Here is a 22,340-nt window from a genome sequence, read left to right on the forward strand (position 1 = left end):
GGAGAGCGCTGGTGGTCGCTGGGCCCAGGGCGCGGATACTGCGCACGCCGGTTTGGCGCCGCTCAGATCGGGGTTAGGGTCTGGAGTGGCCTAGGCACTGAGAGAAGCCACGTGCTCGGCCGGTGGTCTTGAGACTGGACAAGCACACGAAAGTTCGCAGGTTTCGCAGCGAGTGTGATGCCCGCTCTCGCACTCGTGGCCGGCGGTCTGGGATCGCAGGCACCACGTGGGCTGTGCTCCCTGGCGGGCCTAAGAGCCCCGGGCTTTACCGCAGGGAAACCTGAAGTTCGGGCAGAGACAGCTGCCTTTTTCTCGCCCCACCCTGACTTTATAAATGACACTTTACCCTCCAGTCGTTCTTTGCTCACTGAATATTTCTAAAATGGCTCCCCGACTGCTGTCGGGTCATGTATCAGGTTAATGAGATCAGGTTGGTGGTTCATGTGTTTTCTGGAAGTGTTGGCTTGGCTTTCGCTGTCTCCAGTGCGTGCCTGCGTGAGTGGTCAGTCATGTCCGACTTTCCGACTCCATTTGCTGTATCCGCCAGGCTCCTCTGCCCATGGATTCTCCAGCCAAGAATACTGGAGTGGGTAGCCATTCCCTTCTCCAGAGGATCTTCCCAACCCAGGGATGGAACCTGGATCTTCTGTATTAGCAGTTAGATTCTTTACTGCTGCACCATCTGGGAAGCCTCCTTGACTACTCCAAAAATCAGCTGTAAATTCGGCGCCAGGCGTTTGATTTCACTGGGCTTATCTTTAAGTGGAAAAACCTGATTTTTCAAGCTTCTTCCACCATCGCTCGGATAGTTTTGGTTCTCAGCCCTCATCCATTGTAACAAGTCATGATTACTAAAATATATTAATGAGGTTCAATCCATTATTTCTAAGATAGAACTGAAAAGATAAGTGGCAATCCCTGCTTTAGGTCAATAATAGAACCGCTTTTCCCTGTCTTGATAAACATCCCCCAAGAGAAATCTTTTAGGTCGGCCTAGGAAGCAACAGTTAGAACTGGACATGGAACAATAGACTGGTTCCAAAGAGGAAAAGGAGTACGTCAAGGCTGGATATTGTCACCCTGCTTATTTAACTTATATGCAGAGTACATCATGAGAAGCTCTGGGCTGGAAGAAGCACAAGCTGGAATCAAGATTGCCGGGAGAAATATCAATAACCTCAGATATGCAGATGATACCACCCTTATGGCAGAAAGTGAAGAGGAACTAAACAGCCTCTTGATGAAAGTGAAAGAGGAGAGTGAAAAGGTTGGCTTAAAGCTCAACATTCAGAAAACTTAGATCATGGCATCTAGTCCCATCACTTCATGGGAAATAGATGGGGAAACAATGTCAGACTTTTTTTTTGGGGGGGCTCCAAAATCACTGAAGATGGTGAGTGCAGCCGTGAAATTAAAAGATGCTCACTCCTTGGAAGGAAAGTTTTGACCAACGTAGATAGCATATTGAAAAGCAGAGATGTTACTTTGCTAACAAAGGTCCGTCTAGTCAAGGCTATGGTTTTTCCAGTGGTCATGTATGGATGTGAGAGTTGGACTGTGAAGAAAGCTGAGCGCTGAAGAATTGTGGTGTTGGAGAAGACTCTTGAGAGTCCCTTGGACTGCAAGGAGATCCAACCAGTCCATTCTGAAGGAGATCAGCCCTGGGATTTCTTTGGAAGGAATGATGCTAAAGCTGAAACTCCAGTACTTTGGCCACCTCATGCGAAGAGTTGACTCATTGGAAAAGACTCTGATGCTGGGAGGGATTGGGGGCAGGAAGAAAAGGGGATGACAGAGGATGAGATGGTTGGATGGCATCACTGACTCTATGGATGTGAGTTTGAGTGAACTCCGGGAGTTGGTGATGGACAGGGAGGCCTGGCATACTGCAATTCATGGGTTCGCAAAGAGTCAGACACGATTGAGTGACTGAACTCACTGACTGAGGCAACCTTGTTGGAGAAGGCAATGGCATCCCACTCCAGTACTCTTGCCTGGAAAATCCCATGGACGGAGGAGCCTGGTGGGCTGCAGTCCATGGGGCCGCTAAGAGTCAGACACGACTGAGTAACTTCACTTTCATACATTGGAGAAGGAAATGGCAACCCACTCCAGTGTTCTTGCCTGTAGAATCCCAGGGACGGGGGAGCCTGGTGGGCTGCCATCTATGAGGTCGCACAGCAGGCAACCATGTTACAGGTGATGATGTATCATTTCTGTCAGCTTATTTGAGTATAATTAACCGAGCTTGAGTTTGCCTAGATCTTCTTCTATGTTAGTGGATCTAAAATTACTGCAGATAACTTTTTTAAAAAAACTTTTGTTTTGACTGAGTTACTGCAGGTTTCTGGGCCTTGGCTCCCAGAAATGCTAAATAGGCTTGATAAGGGGCCCATAAATTTGCTTACTAACGAGCTTTCCTGGTGAAACACAGCTCTGGAGATTAAAAGACACACCTCCTTCTGGTTGGTGGTGGCTAAGGTGCCTTTCAGGTCTGAAAAGACTGGACCACCCAAGCTTGGGCTGCCATCATAAGAATAACCCCACTGAACAAACCATCTGTTTTCCCCCAACTCTGTTTTATGTAAGGCTTTTGAGATTTTTTTCCCTCCAAAATTGCATCCAAAAGGTGAAAAAGAAATGCACTCAGCAAGTGTTTGAGGACCCTCCTGTGTGTCCTGCTCTGTACTAGCTCTGGGAATGTGCAGATAGGTGTCCTGCCTTAAGACTTCTGGTCAGTGACTATTACCATAGAAAAGAACGTTAGGGCACTTAAAAATATTAAGATTTTGTTTGTGTTTTCTGGCTGTAGAATGGGTATCAATATTGATTTTCTTGTGGAGTTTAATCCTTCAAATTGTTTAGATTAATGGCTGTGTTTCATCTGTGGGCAGTTAGTAAAATAGGAACCTTGAATCTTTTGATTTAATATTTTTACACTTTAATGCTATGCTGCTGCTAAGTCGCTTCAGTTGTGTCCAACCCTTTGCGTCCCCATGGAGTGTAGCCCACTGGGCTCCTCTGTCCACGGGATTCTCCTGGCAAGAATACTGGAGTAGGTTGTCATTACCCCCCCCCAAGGGATCTTCACAACCCAGGGATCGAACCTGCATCTCTTGCAGGTTTCTTGCGTTGGCAGGTGGGTTCTTTACCACTAGCGCCACCTGGAAAGCTTCTTTAATGCTATAGTCAACTCAAATTGGAAACAGATGCTTTTTAAAAGCTGGCTTTTTTTTTCTCTTGTAGCTCTATAAAAATATTTACTCTTAACTTCTGATTGGGTGGTCTGTGAGGTTTAGAGGCAGACTTGTGTTGGCTGTATTCTTCCAAAGTATTCTCTTGTTTAGTTCCTATATTTCTTTCAAGACACACAGCATTTTTTTCTTTTTAACTTTTTGTTTCTGAAATTGTGATAGAGCTTACTATTTTTGTGTGTTTAATGTGGTGGAGTATGTCATCTGTTCTCCTCTTGACCTCCCACAAGCTGTTAAAAAGAATGGTTGTCTTACAATATGGGTAATGTGAGAATCAGAAATAGTAAGTTTGCCTAGTAACCTCTAAGCTAGGTTCCAATTAACTGAGCCTCAAATCATTTCAATATGAACACAGAGAAACAATAAATGATGTAAGTTTTGGCAGTAAAAGTAGTGAAATTCATATTCTGACAAAAGCATTTGTTATGCACTGTTGGGATTTATTTGTTACTGATTGTGGACGGGAAAAATGCTTCAAGTGATCTTATTTTTTGGCTGAAGTATTCTGCACACTTTGTTTCACCACACTTTTTAGTGAATATGCTTACACTGTGTTCATATATTGTGCTTAAAAAAACACAAACCTTTTGTTTACATCTTCCTGCTGCTTGCATTCCTTAAGTAAAGTTTAAAGTGACCAGTTGTGAGGGATAAGAAATGTGTGGCTGAATATGAAATTGCTTTTTCATTACTGAGTACCTTTAATGACGCAGAGCTTCTGAGGCAGCCTAACAGTTTTTAACAGTTAAATGTGAGCAGTATGTCAGGGGTCCCTGAACCATGCCCTGGGCCAGTGGTTTGCTAGGACTCACAGCTAATTTTTTACAGCAGATGGAGACCAAGCGCTTCCCTGATGCGGCAGCTGGTTGTCACAGCACCTGTGAAGTGCTGCCAACCAGGGAAGCTCATTCGACGTTCAGTGTCCAGGGCTTTTACTGGGGGCTCATCACGTAGATACCTCTGCCTGGCATATAACTGCATATAATGACATTGTTTGTCCAAAGAGCGAAGTCACAGTGAGTCCCTCTTTTCACTTAGTGGTGTTAGGAACACTTCTGAAATCTAAGTTCCCAGCCCAGACATCTGCACATACTGACTTTCAAGGGATTGTGCATACGTGCGTGCTCCGTCACGTCCGACTCTTTGGAACCCCATGGACTGCAGCCTGCTAGGTTCCTCTGTCCACGGAATTTTCTAAGCAAGAATACTGGAGTGGGTTGCCATTTCCTCCTCCAGGAATCTTCCCAACCCAGGGATTGGACCTGGGTCTCCCACACTGCAGGTGTATTCTTTACCACTGAGCCACCAGGGAAGTCCTCAAGGGATAGAAGGTTAACTCTTTTTTGCACAAGCGGTGCTCTTCACTGAGTCTGCTTTCGTTTGTCCTTGTATTTCTACCTCACTTCTGGGCTCCAAGTAGTAGCTATACTTTGTATTATCAAAGCTTTGATTCTTCAATTGAGAAAGCAAACTGGTCTGTTTAACTTAAAAGGAATAGGAAACATTTTCAGCAAATGTATCTTCTCAGTGATATATCTGAAGCCCACCGCCAGGTAAAAAAGCTTAACCCCTTACTCTTCCATGCAAGCTTTTAGTATCAATTTGTATTGTAAACACTTGGTCCTGTGTTTCCTATCAAAACCACTTGATCTTTTGAAGGAACTGTTTGTGGGCATAAAATTTAGAAGCTAAAATGAGGCCACTAGTGAGTTTTACATAGTAGTGCCTCCTTATCCATGGCTGATAATGTTTTAAGGTCCCCAGAAGATGCCTGAAACCATGGATGGCAATGAAGTCTGTATGAACTGTGCATTTCCCCTATTCACAGATAGCTATAATAAATTTTAATATATGAATTAGACACGGTAAGAGAATATCCAAATTGCCAGCATCATTACTTGTGCACTTTGGGGCCATTATCAAGTAAAATGAGGGTCATGTGAGCACAAGCATGATATTGAAACAGTCGATCTGATCAGCAGGACGGCTGCTAAGTGACTGATGGGCTCATACACTAGACAAAGGGATTAATTCTAAGTTTATTTTCTAGATTTATTCTGAATTTATCAATTATAAATTTGTAGGTTATTGTTGCAATGTGTAACATGTTGTTCGGGTATGTACTTCCCAGACCAGACCATTAATTCTTCTCAGTGCACAGTGTAGCTGAAGTATGGCTTAGTTATCGTGACAGAAGAGCAGAACATTCTTGATAGCCCAACAACATAGGAAAGCATAACATTTATAAATAAATTACCAGTCTTTGGGAAAAACTTTTTTTTTTACAAGCACAGTGCTTCTTAATCTTTTTTGGGGATGGGGGCTTCTTTAAGAATCTGGTAACAGCAGTGGACCCTCTCCCCTAGAATAAATGTACTTTAAAATAGAATTTTGCTGTTTCAGGGAACTCCTGTAATTGAAGTATTATTCTGAAATCCAGATGAAGGGCCCCTGCATGTAAATGTGACAGCAGTTATGGCTTGGTCTGGAAGTTCTGAAAGACCTTTGGCAATACTAGGAAGGTCGATCCTCTTGCTACTCAAGTGTGGTCTGTGACCCAGCAGCAGCATCGTTACCTGTGGGCTTGTGCGCACCTGGAAGCTGGAGGGTGGAGGGCTGCATTAGATATTAATGATGTTGCCATTTTAGTATGCCTTTCGCTATTTTAGTTAAAAAGTTATAGCTTTTTAAAAGCCTTGGGATATGACTGTCTTAGCCTTCACTTTCAGTGTCTAATTGTTTGTTTTATTTTTTAATGGGATGTTTCTGATAAAGTGGCAGTTTTCAGGAATAAGCTGAGGTTTGGAGGGAGGCAGTCCAGGTGCGTGAGGCAGCCTCGGGAGCGGACAGGGTCTGGTCTAGCCACCAGGTGGCACCACTGGCCCGGGGGGCCCCCAGGAAGCAGCCGGGGTGGGGCTGTGGCAGGGAGCAGCTGGCTGTGGGTGGCTCTGGATTGAGCCAAGTGTTTATTACGCAGTTGCATCTAATTAGATTTGGGACCTGCTGCTGATTAAAGCCAAATTTTAAGATTTTGACTTTGCTGTGTCAATGGCCACAGGCTAAAACCGTGACTAGAAACTGCTGAGATAGTTGAATCATTTAACTTGGGATAATTATACCTCTAATAAATAATGAATTCCATGACTTAGCGCTTGTGTACAAGGAAACAGGCTTCCCTTTCTGTGACTATGTGCTCTGCATGGTGTCTGAGGCGGAATCACACCCTGGAAGACATGGTGTTGGCTTCAGGTTGTGTGTTAACCCTGGAGGAAATGGCCTTGACTTAGGAAGAGTGCACACGAAGGGCCTGGTAGTCGCGCAGGTCGCTTGTACGTGGTCCTCTGACACTGGCCCCGGGAAACCTAAACTCATGGGTCTTGTTCTTCTGGCAGGTTTGCATGTCCTCACTGCCTTGTCTTGAAGACAGCGATGCCAAAGAAAGCAAGGCCTGCAGGGGATGGGAAGGAGCAAGGGCCTGTTCCTAAGCAGGTGAAGGTGGAGGCAGCCTGTGGACCTTCTTCCCCTTTGAACTTCGACAGCCCCAGTGGCCTCTTTGAAAGTTTCATCTCGCCCATCAAGACAGAAACGTTTTTCAAGGAATTCTGGGAGCAGAAACCCCTCCTCATCCAGAGAGATGACCCTGCGTTGGCCACGTACTACCAGTCCCTGTTTAGGCTCTCTGACCTGAAGAGTCTGTGCAGCTGGGGTATATACTATGGGAGAGACGTGAACGTCTGCCGCTGTGTCCACGGGAAGAAGAAGGTTTTAAATAAAGATGGCAGAGTGCACTTTCTTCAGCTGAGACAAGATTTTGATCAGAAAAGGGCCACAATTCAGTTTCACCAACCTCAGAGATTTAAGGTAACAGGCTCTCTTGGGCAGAATTTTCCTGTGTATTAAAGTACTAACATTTGGCCACCAATCAGCTCAGGGATAAATCTGTTTTGGTGATGATTAGTCTCCTGCCAGTTTCAGAAGGGCCAACACCTGTTTGGTCTTCAAATGCATTCCAACTTCAGTGATTTTTTTTTTTTTTTTAATGTTCCCTTTTGTTTGAACTGTTAGAATCTGCAACAGACTGGACATGGTTCGGTGTCATTGAGCTGCAAAAAGTAAATTACATTGCAGGTTTATAAAGTTTGTTAAAGTGACATTACATCTCCAGGAGTATTTCTGTGGGCTGGTTTTTGTTTTGATCCATGGTGGACATTTCTCTCTGAATTGTTTTTTCACTGTAACGTAAGGCATGATGGCATCAAGGTGATCATTTTATTCTTGAAGTTGCCTCCCTCTGCTGCCCACATCTCCTTAGCAGAGGCTTCCGAGCAGTGACCAGACCGTGTACTAGACGCACATTTATGGAAGAGACTTCACCCTTGTTGACAACCCACCAGGCTGGCTCTGAGAGTAGGTTCTGGAACTGCTGGGGTGGGTGGAGGCAGTCGTAGGTGGAGGGTAGCTTGGATTTCACAACTGACTAATCTTTTATTTATTCTACATCAGTGATTGACATTTGAGAAATAATCTGCTGCTTCTGTGCCCAGTTTCTGCGTTTATAAAACGTAGATTTAGGATGAGCTAATCTGCTCTCTTAGTTGTTGTTCAGTCGCTAAGTCGTGTCTGCCTCTTTGCGACCCCATGGACTACAGCACTCCAGGCTTGCCTGTCCTTCACTATCTCCTGGAGTTTGCTCAAACTCATGTCTGTTGAGTCAGTGATGCCATCCAACCTTCTCATCTTCTGTTACCCCCTCTCCTCCTGCCTTCAGTCTTTCCCAGCATCAGGCTCTTTTCTAATGAGTCAGCTCTTCACATCAGGTGGCCCAACGTATTGGAGCTTCAGCTTCAGCATCAGTCCTTCCAGTGGATATTCAGGGTTGATTTACTTTAGGATTGACTGGGTTGATCTCCTTGCAGTCCAAGGGACTCTCAACAGTCTTCTCCAGCACCATAATTTGAAAGCATCTCTTAGATATTTGAGATGTTTACAGGACAGGTGTCCAACAACTGAAGGCTCTTTCTGAGTTTTAGAAAAAAAGTCTTATCCCTGTCCAGAAATCCCCCTCTGTGACCCTTGGCTGAGTCAGAATGCCAGCTTCGAGGAGGAGGAGAGCAGTGTGTCAGGTTCCACACTGAGGATGGCTGCTGGCTGCGAGGTGGCGCCTAGGGCTCTGTCATCAGAGTTCTAGTAATGCTTGTCATTATAGATCTTGAGTTGCCTTATTAGATCCATTCGGCCTCCCTCATCTGTGAATGCCCTTCCCTTGTCTGTAGGATTTTGTACTATTTGTACTCTGGATAAAGTCCAAGTACTCTTAGACTTTACGGTACAGGTCCTCATTCCAGATAGTTCATCTTGGGCAATCATGAGCAGTTGAAATATCCCTGGGGTGCCACCCTTTTGGGCATCCTACCTGAAAGGAATTTATAAATCACTTGCAGACCAAGTCATGATTTGCATTCAGAAAATCTGTACATTGTGGTACTTCCCTCTGAGCTAGTCCTTGACTCTTTGCTTGGCTAGAAGTAGCACTTAAAAAAAAAAAAAAGTAGTTTTTAGACACTGAAGAACTATGAATAGAAAAGATCAATGATGCTGATTACATGTAATTTGTTCACAGACTAGCAGAAAATTATTGTTTGGCACATATGTGGTGTCCTCTGCGGCTATCATTTCTGCTTAAGTGCGGCACACTTCTCTTCCCCAGTTTCAAGTGGCCAGGACTGTTTCCTTTGCCCTGTTGACTCAGCTCTTTAAGTCACATTCATTAAAGCAGGAAGGATGAGCTTTCCCAGTTTCGGCTCAGCCCCCAGGCTAGGCTAGGAGGCATCCTGGTTATTTGTGGGTTTGTTTTTGTTCTTTTAATTATTTATTTTTGGCCCTCTGGTTCTTTGTGGCTCTGCGGGCTTTTCTCTAGCTGCAGTGAATGGCAGCTTCTCTTTGTTGCAGTGCAAGGGCTTCTCCTTGCGGTGGCTTCTTTTGTAGAGCTTGGGTTCTAGGGCACATGGGCTTCAGGAGTTGTGGTTCCAGGCCCAGAGCACAGGCTCAGTAGTTGTGGTGCACAAGCATAGTTGCTCTGCAGCACGTGGAACCTTCCTGGATCAGGGATGGAACCCACGTCTCCTGCATTGGCAGGCAGATTCTTCACCACTGAGCCACCAGGGAAGCCCCGTTTGTGGGTTTTTTTTTTTCCCTCTGACCTTCCACCACCAGAACTTGAGAAACCTATAAGCTTCTGGAGTTCACTGTCTACACAGGAAGCTGGGTTCTGAGTATTGTATTGTGAGCAGATTTAGTGTTGTGTGTATTTACTAATGGGCATACTGATACCAGGATCGAGAAGTCTAGAGGCAGTTCCTCATTGTCTGGGTTGAAGGACTCGGAGTCAGCACTTTCTTGGTCACATCACAGAATGGGCACAGCTTATTAGCCTAGTTCGTCTGGAAATGAGTGAGGAGGTAACCAGGGAGTGGTAGGCTGTTCCCCACCTGCTTTGGGTAATCTGTGTATCAGGAGTCCAGATGAGTTAACCACATATTTACACATGTTCACTTTTGAATCTTCCAACACACATTTGAAATAACTGAGGCGATCACTGTGGCCTCCACTTTACATGAAAGAAATGAGTTCACATTTGTGACTTACACAGCTATGAGGGAAGGGCTTCTAACTTCAGAATTAAAACATTTTCTGAACCATGTATCTAAAGATCCTCCCTGAAATGTAGTTGGGCTTTGGGCATGTTTGTTTTCACCTTTCTTTAGGTGTTACTGTGGGCTTCTGGTCTTGGCCATTGTATTCAGCTGATTCTGCAGGAAGGTCAGTACAGAGGAGAGGGCCTCCCCACCCGCCTCCGCCCCCTTCGCTTTTCCATTGTTCTGGGGTCCTCCTTGGCAGCTCCAGACACAGCTGGGGGACAGGAGTCCAAGGAGACAGGTTTCAGGAGCCTTGTTTGTGCCTAAGTCAGTGCTGTGGAGCTGTGACACTTGTACACTGTTGTGCAATTGAAGTGGATTTGAGCTAGTTTTATGCTGTTTCTCACAGTCTTAGAGTGGGAGTCCTCCTTTCACAGATGAAGAAGTTGAAGTCTAGCTTGTAGCTACAACCTGAACTCAGATAGTTTGACTCCAGATCTCTTCCTAGTGGGCCACACTTGGCAGATTGAGAATCTAAAAGTGAAATGAAAAACTTGCGCAAATGATAGGGTTTTCTGTAACCTTTAAGAAGAAGGAGACATGTGCTTCTTAATTATAGACCCAGAAACTTCAGTGGGAGCCATAAGATCACCCATATGGTCCTCAGGCCGTCAGCGATAGACACAGAGAGACAGACAGTTACTGTACAAATGTAATTACACATCCTGCTGGCTGCTCCCAGGTGTACATTAGATTGCTTGGGAGATCTGCGAACTCTTTGGAGCTATTCAGGTGCCATTGAATTATTATTCTTGTGTTAAATAGAAACCTTGAGCTCTGTATGTAGAGTAGCTCAATGGCTTATATGGAAATGTCTCCCAAAGCTTGTTTAATGCTGACCCAATTCTTTCCCACTTGGTATTTTAAATTCTGTAGTTTTTTTTTTTTTTCATTCCAGTGGGTAAGATTGACTTCTAAGCCATGATCATCGTTTACTCAGCAAATCCTTTCAATATCTTCTGTGTGCCAGGCACTGCGTGTATGGATGCTTAAAAGTTGGGCTTCTGCAATGTTCTTTGCAGGTGATTTTTCTTTACGGTAGAGGCATGGTTATGGGGCTGCATGAATGTGAATCCTGGATCCATCATTGACAGGCCTCCTTCCTCGTCGGTGTGGGGCACCCACAGGATGATGGTACCCACCCTGTGAGAGGGTTGCCGGGAGGGCTGTGTAACTAAAGTAGGTGAAGCCTGGCACACAGAAAGTGCCGATACCCATGTGGCCCAATTCTGCCTCTCTTCCCCTCACCTGCCTTGGGACAATCAGGTTTCCTTCTCTCGAAGGAGTACGTGGCTCCTCTCTAGGTCCCTCAGTCCGACGAAGGTCCTGAAGAGCTAGTGAGTGAGTGAGAGAGGGGAGTGTTCCTCGACCCCCGTCCCCCGCTCGCTGCCTGTGCCCTCTTCCCAGTTTGTTATTTCTGCTCCCTTTGCTTTAAGGACCCTTTTGTCAGGCAGTTCCCAGACCCTTGCCCTTCATCTTGCCTGAACTTCAGACTTAGCCAGCCGGCACACGGGGGTCTTAGCAGCTCATACGTAACATTTCTAATGTACAGCTTTTCTTTTTTCCCCCGAAAACTCATTCTGTAGCAGATCTTTCCCACTTGAGTGGTGCTGGGAACTAGCTAACCGCCTTAGTCAAAACCCCCAGGGTATTTGTCGCTTATCCTCCCCACTCAAGGCGTGCTGGCAGGGGTGCCTGCCAAGCACACCCTGACTGTTACTCTCCTCCGGCGCCCTCTCCCTCACTGACCATCCCCATCTGCACTTCTGCATTTGTTGCTTCCCTGCTGCTGTCTCTTGATTTCCCACAGTCCAGTCTCCTCCACCCGTAGCCAGACTGACCTTTTGTAAATGTGAATGGGGTCGTGTCATTGTCTGGCTTGAAATCCTTCGTGGCTCCCTGTTACCTCCTCCTGTCCATACTCGGGACAGAAGGTCCCTGAGGGTAGAGGTGCTGGTTCGGTCACTGCTGAATTCCCAGCATCTGGGCTTCCAGGTGGCACTAGCAGTAAAGAACCCACCTGCCCGTGCAGGAGACGTAAGAGAGAAGGGTTTGATCTCTGGGTGAGGAAGATCCTCTGGAGGAGGGCATGGCAACCCACTCCAGTATTCGTACCTGGAAAATCCCATGGACAGAGGAGCCTGGCGGGCTTATCCATAGGGTCACAAAGAGCCAGACATGACTGAAGTGACTTAGCACAGAGCATAATAGCTGTGCAATAAAGACTTGCTACGCGAATAAGAACAGATTCCTTACTTCTGGTGTATTTTTCTCTCCTTCTGTCTCCACTGTTGTTTCTTAAGGATGAGCTCTGGAGGATCCAGGAAAAGCTAGAGTGCTACTTTGGCTCCTTGGTTGGCTCCAATGTGTACATCACCCCGGCCGGAGCCCAGGGCCTGCCGCCCCACTACGATGATGTCGAGGTGAGAGGCGGGATCTGCCCAGCTGCGGGAGGAGGGAGTGGCCGCCAGCCCAGGAAGGTGGGGTTGTCGGAATTGAGCTGTTGGTCAGGTCGGGGCCCACTCTTCCTGTGTGGGCTCCGGAGAGCTTGACCTCCCTCACCAGGATGTTGGAGAAAATTAACCCCACTGAACTGGTTTCCTGCTCCTTTGGAAAGGGGAAAGATTGTTTATTTACTAATACAAAGAGCTGCACATTCCTCCAAAACATGTATTGATTGAATTTTCTACAGAGAAGTGTGATTGGATTTTTTTTTCTTTAATTTCACAGTTTAATAAGGTGAGGTCACAAGTATTCCATACATCTGCTTTTATTTTGTCCTTTTTCTGTAGCTGCCAAAAATATATGCTTTCTTCCATTTGTGGAAGTCTTGGGGCAGCTTAAATGAAGGTCATGGTTTCGCATAAGCGCTGGCGCCTTGACGAATGTTGATTTCACTCTCATGTGGCTGCCAAAAAAAGTTAACTCTTGGGCTTAGGTATGTCGTAGTTTTATTTTTGTACTGATACATTCTGTGAACACAGAGATAGTAGGAAATAAAAACCTCTTTTTTTCCTCTTGAGAGCAATTTGATATCAATACATTTTCCAAAAGTTTTTTTTTTTTTCCTTTAATATTTCTAACAGCACTTTAAAATATCTTTGGTTGAATGAAGAATAATAACTTGACATTTTCCTATGTGCCAGGGATTATCTTCAGGGTTTTGGACACTCAGTAATATCTGAAGCTTGGCTTTTCCCTCAGAGATCATGGGCTTCCCACTGTCTGATGGAAGATTTAGAGGAATGAATAGTGAGATAGATAGTGGGATATAAAGAACTCAGTGAGGCTTTTAGGGAAGTGAAAAGAATGACCAGCCTTCCAGTGTCAGAATTTACAGTCACCTGTTTTTAAAAAGTGAATGTCAGTGGTGGCAGCTTTTAAGTGTGGAGCGAGATGTATCTGTGACCCTTTATTTTTATTTTTTTATATCAAAGTTGTGATTCGTTTAAGCCCTGGGAGGGCCAGCGCCCAGTGAGGAGGCTCTCTGACACTCTCGGGGTCCTGTGCTCCCTGTAGGTGTTCATCCTGCAGCTGGAGGGAGAGAAGCATTGGCGCCTGTACCAGCCGACGGTGCCTCTGGCGCGGGAGTACAGCGTGGAGGCCGAGGACAGGATCGGGAGGCCCACACACGAGTTCACACTCAAGGTACGGGCCTGCCAGTGTGCGCGCCGAGTGTGGTTTGAGGTTTGCGCTTGTGTAACGGTCCCCCGAGAATGTGTCCAGGAGTTTGGGGACAGGTGGCTCCCATTCCAGGTGGCCCCTCTGGGGGGCCTCGGAGGGAGACCTGGTCTTTTGTACTTGCAGATGTGAGCTGAGGAAACGTCTCCATATGCTCTCTGAGTCCAAAAGGAATGAATTATGAATATGGTAACCACTGACTTTTCTGGAGTAAAAGTCATGGAAGGCATGGCCTTGGGCCGCTTCACCAGATCTCAGGCAGTGGTCACTGCTGGGTGGTAGGTTGCTTGAGGAAAACACGGTCAGGGACCTCTGTTTTTCTTGCTGGTAAAATTTGGGCGCCCCCTTTGCCTCCTGACTGCAGTAGGCCCTCTGCACCCCCTTTCTTCTGCATGTAGTTGTCAGAAGAGTCACCATGAAGGCTCTTTGAGGGGACCTTCCCCAGAAAACCAGGCAGCCCGGGCATGTGCTGGTTCGCTGGCATCTTGCTGCTGAGAAAGTGAGTCCTTCAGCAGTTAGCTGGGTGGGATCACAGCCAGTCCCCAGCACATCAGGTTGTTGAGAACAAAGTCTAGGATAAGAATAGCTGTGTAATTCAGTTTTACACCTTTTCCTATAAAACTTAATTTCAACAAAATTTAATTTCCTTCAGTGGTAATAAGATAATAGTTAATCTAAATCATTCCAAAGATTTTAACCAAACTGATGGACTTGCATATGGTTGTTTTTGTATTTCTTACATCTTGAAATTACACTTGGTATCTAATTTTTTTTCTTTTTAAATTATTTATTTTTGGCTGCACTGCATCTTCATTACTTTGTGCTAGCTTTGTCTAGTTCCAGCGAGTAGGGGCTGCTCTCTCGTTGCAGTGCATGGGCTTCTCATTGCAGTGGCTTCTCTTGTTGCAGAGTTTGGGTTCCAGGTGCGCAGCTTCAGTGGCTGGAGCACGTGAGCTCGGTCGTTCTGGTGCATGGGCTTTAGTTCGCTTGCAGAATGTGGGATTGATAACACCTTGAGCTTCAGCCTGGCATTTTGCATGAAGTACTCTGCATATGTGTTAAATAAGCAGAGTGACAGTATATATAGCCTTGACACAGGGGTTGAAACCGTGTCCCCTGCATTGGCAGGCAAGTTCTTAACCATTTTGCCACCAGGGAATCCCCTCTGATTCTTACTCAGTGCCTTGTGGCTTCCTGATATTAAAATCTGCCTGCATGCCATAACTGGGAAAAACTCCCTGTTTATGATGTTGTTGTTCAGTCGGTCAGTCTTGTCTGATTCTTTGCGACTCTATGAACTACAGCATACCAGGCTTCCCTGTCCTTCACTCTCTCTTGAGTTTGCTCACACTCAAGTCCATTAAGTCCATGTTGCCATCCAACCATCTCATCCTCTCACGCTCTGTCGTCCCCTTCTCCTCTGTCTTCTATCTTTCCTAGCATTAGGGTTTTTTTCCTAGTGAGTCAGCTGTTCACATCAGGTGGCCAAAGTATTGGAGCTTCAGCATCAGTACTTCTAATGAATGTTCAGGGTTGATCTCCTTTAGGATTGACTGGTTGGATCTGCTTGGAGTCCAAGGGACTCTGAAGAGTCCTCTCCAGCACCACAGTTCAAAAGCAATTCTTCAGTGCTCAGCCTTCTTTATGCTCCAAATCTCATATCCGTACAAGACTACTGGAAAAACCATAGCTTTGAATATATGAACCTTTGTTGGCAAAGTGATGTTTCTCCTTTTTAATACACTGTCTAGGTTGGTCATAGCTTTTCTTCTAAGGAGTAAGCGTCTTGTAATTTCATGACTGCAGTCACCATCCACAGTGATTTTGGAGCCCAAGAAAATAAAGTCTGTCACTGTTTCCATTGTTTCCCCATCTATTTGCCATGAAGTGATGGTATCGGATGCCATGATCTCAGTTTTTTGATTGTTGAGTTTTATGCCAGCTTTTTAGAGGCTGTTTAGTTCCCCTTCCCTTTCTGCCATAAGGGTGGTGTCATCTACATATCTGAGGTTATTGATATTTCTCCCAGCAATCTTGATTCCAGCTTAGATCTCATTTCGCATGTAAATTAAATAAGCCGAGTGACAATATATAGCCTTGACATATTCCTTTCCCAATTTTGAACCAGTTCATTATTCCATGTCCACTTCTAACTGTTGCTCCTTGACCTGCATACAAGTTTGTTAGGAGGCAGGTAATGTCTGGTATTCCCATCTCTTTAAAAATTTTCCATAGTTTGTTATGATCCACACAGCCAAAGGCTTTAGTGTAGTGAATGAAGTAGATGTTTTTATGGAATTCCTTTGCTTTTTCAATGATCCAGTGGATGCTGGCAATTTGATCTCTGGTTCCTCTGCCTTTTCTAAATCCATCTTGTACATCTGGAATTTCTCAGTTCATGTACTGTTGAAGCCTAGTGTGAACGATTTTGACCATTACCTTGCTAGCTTGTGGGATGAATGCAATTGTGCAATAGTTTGAATATTCATTGGCATTGCCTTTCTTTGGGATTGAAATGAAGCTGACCTTTTCCAGTCCCATGGCCACTGCTGAGTTTTCCAAATTTGCTGGCATATTGAATGCAGCACTTTGACAGCATAATCTTTTAGGACTTGAAATAGCTCAGCTGGAATTCCATCAGCTCCACTAGCTTTGTTCATAATCATGTTTCCTAAGGCCCACTGCACTTCACACTCCAGAATGTCTGGCTCTAGGTGAGTGATCATACCATCGTGCTTATCTGGGTTATTAAGACCTTTTTTGAACAGTGTTTTCATGTATTCTTGCCACCTCTTAATATCTTCTGCTTCTGTTAGAACAGAAACATACTGTTTCTCTTCTTTATTGTGCCTGTCTTTGCATGAAATATTCCCTTGGTATCTGATTTTCTTGAAGAGATCTCTAGTCTTCCCATTTTATTGTTTTCCTCTATTTCTTTGCATTGATCTCTGAGGAAGGCTTTCTTATCTCTCTTTACTATTCTTTGGAACTCTGCATTCAGATGGGTATATCTTTCCTTTTCTCCTTTGCCTTTCGCTTCTCTTCTTTTCTCAGCTATTTGTAAGACCTCCTCAGACAACCACTTTGCCTTTTTGCATTTCTTTTTCTTGGGGATGGTTTTGATCACTGGCTCCTGTACAGTATTACAAATTTCTGTCCATAGTTCTTCAGGCACTCTGGCCATTCAGGTATGACCTAAATCTAATCCCTTGCATCTGTTTGTCACTTGCACTGTATAATCGTAAGGAATTTGATTTAGGTCATACCTGAATGACCTAGTGGTTTTCCCTACTTTCATCCATTTAAGTCTGAAGTTTGCAATAAGGAAATCATGATGTGAATCACAGTTAGCTCTAGGTCTTGTTTTTGCTGACTGTATAGAGCGTCTCCATCTTTGGTTTCAAAGAATATAATCAATCTGATTTCAGTATTAACTACCTGGTGATGTCCATGTGTAGAGTCATCTCTTGTGTAGCTGGATGAGGGTGTTTGCTATGACCAGTGTGTTCTCTTGGCAAAACTCTGTCAGCCTTTGCCCTGCTTCATTTTGCACTCCAAGACCAAACTTGCCTGTTACTCCAGGTATCTCTTGACTTCCTACTTTTGCATGCCAGTCCTCTATGATGAAAAGGACATCTTTTTTTGGTGTTAGTTCTAGAAGGTCTTGTAGGTCTTCATAGAGCCATTCAACTTCAGCTTCTTCAGCATTAGTGGTTGGGGCACAGACTTGGATTACTGTAATACTGAATGGTTTGCCTTGCAAACAAACCAAGATATTTCTGTCATTTTTGAGATTACACCAAAGTACTGCATTTCAGACTCTTTTGTTGACTATGAAGGCTACTCCATTTCTTCTAAGTCATTTTTGCCCATAGTAGTAGATATAATGGTCATCTGAATTAAATTCACCCATTCCCGTCCATTTTATTTCACTGATTCCTAAAATGCCGATGTTCACTCTTACCATATCCTGTTTAACCACATCCAATACTCCTTGATTCATGGACCTAACATTCCAGGTTCCTATGTAAAATTGTTCTTTACAGCCTCAGACTTTACTTTCACTGCCAGACACATTCACCTCTGGGTGTTGTTTCTGCTTTGGCTCAGTCTCGTCATTCCTTCTGGGGCCATTTCTCCACTCTTCTCCAGTAGCATATTGGGCACCTACCGACCTGTGGATTTCATCTTTCAGTGTCGTATCTTTTTGCCTTTTCATACTGTTCATGGGAATCTCAAGGCAAAAATACTGAAGTGGTTTGCCATTCCCTTCTCCAGTGGACCATGTTTTGTCAGAACTCTCCACCATGACCTGTCCGTCTTGCATGGCCCTACACAGCATGGCTCATAGTTTCATTGAGTTAGACAGGATTGTGGTCCACATGATCAGCTTGGTTAGTTTTCTGTGATTGTGGTTTTCATTCTGTCTGCCCTTTGATGGATGAGGATTAGAGGCTTGTGGAAGCTTCCTGATGGGAGGGACTGGCTGTGGGAGAATCTGGGTCTTGCTCTGGTGGGTGGGGCCATCCTCAGTGACTCTTTAATCCAATTTTCTATCAATGGGCGGGGCTGTGTTCCCTCCCTGTAGTGTGGCCTGAGGCCAACCTATGGTAGGGTAATGGCAGTAATGGCAACCTCTTCCAAAAGGATTTCAGTTTAGTTCACTCAGTCCTGTCCCACTCTTTGTGACCCTGTGGATTGCAGCATGCCAGGCTTTCCTGTCCATCACCTTCTCCCGGAGCTTACTCAAACTCATGTCCATTGAGTGATGGACATGTCGGTGATGCCATCCAACCATCTCATCCTCTGTCATCCTCTTCTCCCCTCGCCTTCAGTCTTTCCCAGAATCAGGATCTTTTCCAGTGAGTCACTTCCTCGCATCAGGTGGCCAAAGTATTGGAGCTTCAGCATCAGTCCTTCTAATGAATATTCAGGACTGATTTCCTTTAGGATTGACTAGTTGGATCTCCTTGCAGTCCAAGGGACTCTCAAGAGTCTTCTCCGATACCACAGTTCAAAAGCATCAATTCTTTGGTGCTCAGCTTTCTTTATAGTCCAACTCTTACCTCTATACATGACCACTGGAAAAACCATAGTCTTGACTAGATGGGCCTTTGTTGACAAAGTAATGTCTCTGCTTTTTAACATGCTGTCTAGGTTGGTCATAGTTTTTTTTCCAAGGAGCAAGCATCTTTTAATTTTATGACTGCAGTCACCATCTTCAGTGATTTTGGAACCCAAGAAAATAAATTCTGTCACTGTTTCCATTGTTTCCCCATCTATTTGCCATGAAGTGATGGGACCAGATGCCATGATCTTAGTTTTCTGAATGTTGAACCTCAAGCCAACTTTTTCACTTTCCTCTTTCACTTTCATCAAGAGAGTCTTTAGTTCTTCTTTGCTTTCTGCCTTAAGGGTGGTGTCGTCTGCATATCTGAGGTTATTGATATTTCTCCCGGCAATCTTGGTTCCAGCTTATGTTTCATTCAGCCCGGCATTTCGCATGATGTACTCTGCATATAAATTAAATAAGCTGAGTGACAATATACAGCCTTGACGTAGTCCTTTCCCTATTTGGAACCATCTGTTGTTCCATGTCCTGTTCTAACTGTTGGTTCTTCTTTGTATTCTTGCCACCTCTTCTTAATATCTTTTGCATCTGTTAGGTCTGTACCATTTCTGTCCATTATTGAGCCCATCTTTGTATGAAATGTTCCCTTGGTATCTCTAATTTTCTTGAAGAGGTCTCGTCTTTCCCATTCTATTGGTTTCCTCTATTTCTTTGCGTTGATCACTGAGGAAGGCTTTCTTATCTCTTCTCGCTAGTCTTTTCTGCCACAACAAACTCGCTGCTGTCAGTGCCTCTGTCCTCGCACAGGTCACTGATGACCCATGCATCCACAGGAGACCCTCACACTGTCAAAGGCAGGTCTGGTTCAGTCTCTTGTGGCTTCACGGTTCCTTTCCCTGGGTCCTGGTATGCACAAGGTTTTGTTGTGCCCTCCAAGAGTCTGTTTTCCCAGTTCTGTACAAGTTCTATAATCAAATCCTGCTGACCTTCAAAGTCAGGTTCCCTGTGAATTCTCAGTCCCTTTGCTGGATCCCACGTTGGAAAATCTTTTGTGAAGCCTAGAACTTTCTCAACAGTGTGAGAACTTCTTTGGTATAATTTTTCTCCAGTTTGTGGATTGCCCACCGGGTGGCTCTGTGGTGGGGCTAATCCAAGAGGACTTAGGCCCTACACCTTGCCTCCCACGTCTGCTGCAGCCAGAACCCCTGTTCTGCACAGGCCACTGTTGACACATGCCTCTGCAGGAGACCCTCAAACACTCAATGGTGGGTCTGGTTCAGTCTCTTATAGGGTCATTGCTCCTTTCCCTGGGTCCTGGTGCACACAAGGTTTTATTTGTGCCCTCCAAGCGTCTCTGGTAGGTATGAAGTTTGATTTTAAACGTGATTATGCCTCTCCTGCTGTCTTATTGCAGATTCTCCTTTGCCCTTGCACCTGGGATATGTTTCTAGTGGGTTCCAACATTCTCCTGTTGATGCTTGTTCAGCAGCTAGTTGTGATTTTGGTGCTCTCACAGCAGAAGATGAGCACACGTCCTTCTGCTCCGCCATCTTATTTCTTCTGTTATGTGATAGGGGACTTGAATAAATACAACAATAAAGGTATCTTCATTGTTTTGTGCTCTTGGTCAGCAGTTAGCAAAGTATGGCCCATGGGCCAAAAATTGAGCCCGCTGCCTGCCTTTGTATATAAAGTATATGGGAACACAGCCACGACCATTCCTGTGTACTGTCTGTGGCCGCATTCATATTATACTGGCAGAGTCAACTAGTTGCCACAGGGACCATGCGGCCCACAAACCACAGATATTTACTTCACAGAAAGAGTTTGTCAACTGTGCGCTTGGCTGATTATTTTTAAGCCAAGACTAAGCCATCCATGGTCTCTGAGGCCAGGGCTGAGTGACTCAGACTGACATCTGGCTACTTGTCCTGCCTGAGAAGGTTGGGCTCCATGGTGGTCATAGAGGGCATGGGACTTGAAGGTGGAGCCATGCCCACTATTCATACCCATCTGGATCACAGCTCACAGTGAGAAGCCCTGGGTCTTCTGAAAGGAGAAAGATAGCATTGTGTTCTGCAAAGATTCTCAAGTTGTAAGCCTGTTGAGTTTTTAATCCGCGGAACTAACTCTTCAAGTGGAATCTTGTGTAAATGCCCAGTATGTGAAATTGAAGAGCAGAGTTGCCCTGGGAGGGGGTGGGCTTAGGGGGCTACCATGAGAGGCCTGGAGCCCTCCTCACCCTTCTTCCTTCCTACTCAGGTGGCAGCCTGAATGGTACTTCTGCCAAACCTGGGGTCTTGGGGTGAAGAACCCCCCATAATGGAAACACATCTCTGTGGCTTGGGGATCTGGCAAACCTGGGTTTGAATTCAGCTGCTGTCACTTATGAGCTGCGTGTCCTTGGGCAAGATTTTGGTCTCTGTGTCAATTTTTTTATTAAACTGGAGATCATTATGTTTATCTTATAGGTTGTAAATATTTAAAAATACTACTTTGATGTTTCTTTTACAGTGAAATTGCTTGAAAGCAATGGCTATTTGTCAATATATTGCTACCTATCAAATTAGCACAGACTCAGTGACTTGAAAAAACACCACAAACTTTATTGTCTTGTGGTTCTGTGGTTCAGAGGTCCCTGAGGGGTTTCACTGGCTGAAATCAAGGTGTCAGCAGGACTGTGTTCTGGAGGCTCTAGGGAAGAAGCCTGTCCTTGCTTTCCCAGCCCCTGGAGGTAGTTCATAGTCCTCGGCTTATGGCCCCTTCCTCGACATGGCCCCTTCTATGCAACATGGAGCTTGGTCTTTCTCATGCTGCCCTCTCTCTTCCAGTACCCTCTTCTACTTGTGATTACGTTGGACCTGCCTGGCTAATTCAGAATAATCCCCCCCACCCCCCGTCAGCAGCCTTAATTAACCATGGCCATGTAGCCTAAATCTTCACAGATGCCAGAGGTTAGGGTGTTGACATTCTTGGAGACCCTGCCACCATGCCCTATCTTTATTTCCTCTTCTCTCCCACTCTTGGGAACCCTTTCCAGCAGGCGCTCTTGGCCATTGTTCCCCTGGAACTGCTCTGCCCGCCACCTCCACACTGTCAGCTACTGCAGTCTGCTCCGGTCCCCACCTCAGTCTGCCTGTCATCAGTATTTGGCTCAGTGGGCCACTGACACCTGCTCCACTGGCTTCCAGGATGTGACTGTCCCTTGGTTCCCTCTCCACCTGACTGTCTTGTTCAGGTTCTCCTTTGCTGTTATGTCTTCAGTCTTTCTGCTTCTGTAAGCTGGGGTGCAGGACTTGTTTCCTGGACTTCTTTGATCACTGAGCATTCCCTCCCAAGGTTTCAAATACCTTCCACACTGATGTGTTTTCAATGCTGTATTAGCTCTCTAGCCCACGTCTAAACTCTAGACTCATAATTCAGCTACCTACTTAATGCCTCCCCCTGGAAAGATAAAAAGATACAGCAAATTCAGTTTTCCCCAAACCAAAGTCTCATGTCCTACCCTGTTCCCAGCCTCCTCCCTGCGCATGTGTCCCCATTCTGCTTGTTTGGGGCAAAAATCCTTGGACACAGATTTATACAAAAGCCTCCTATCTAGCGTTCCTTTTGCAGACTTTTCTGACATAACAGCCATGG

The 22,340-nt window shown here is 45.2% G+C and overlaps 1 protein-coding gene across 4 annotated transcripts in view; it reads left to right on the plus strand.

The window, feature by feature from the left end:
* The first annotated feature begins 18 nt into the window (after nt 1-18).
* The window catches only part of MINA (MYC induced nuclear antigen), a 35,382-nt gene continuing 13,060 nt past the window's right edge, over nt 19-22,340 (plus strand). For 2 of the 4 annotated variants that reach the window (XM_010848385.1, XM_010848386.1), the window contains exons 1-4: nt 21-430; nt 6,647-7,115; nt 12,253-12,372; nt 13,469-13,597. In XM_010848385.1, coding sequence (XP_010846687.1) covers nt 408-430; nt 6,647-7,115; nt 12,253-12,372; nt 13,469-13,597 — 741 coding nt within the window. In that variant the 5' untranslated portion in view covers nt 21-407. Of the gene's footprint in view, nt 431-6,646; nt 7,116-12,252; nt 12,373-13,468; nt 13,598-22,340 lie in introns of all 4 variants that reach the window. The other 2 variants (XM_010848384.1, XM_010848383.1) reach the window with 2 other exon arrangements.

This window comes from Bison bison, unplaced genomic scaffold (assembly GCF_000754665.1).
Source record: "Bison bison bison isolate TAMUID 2011002044 unplaced genomic scaffold, Bison_UMD1.0 scf7180017864265, whole genome shotgun sequence".
Taxonomy (NCBI): domain Eukaryota; kingdom Metazoa; phylum Chordata; class Mammalia; order Artiodactyla; family Bovidae; genus Bison; species Bison bison.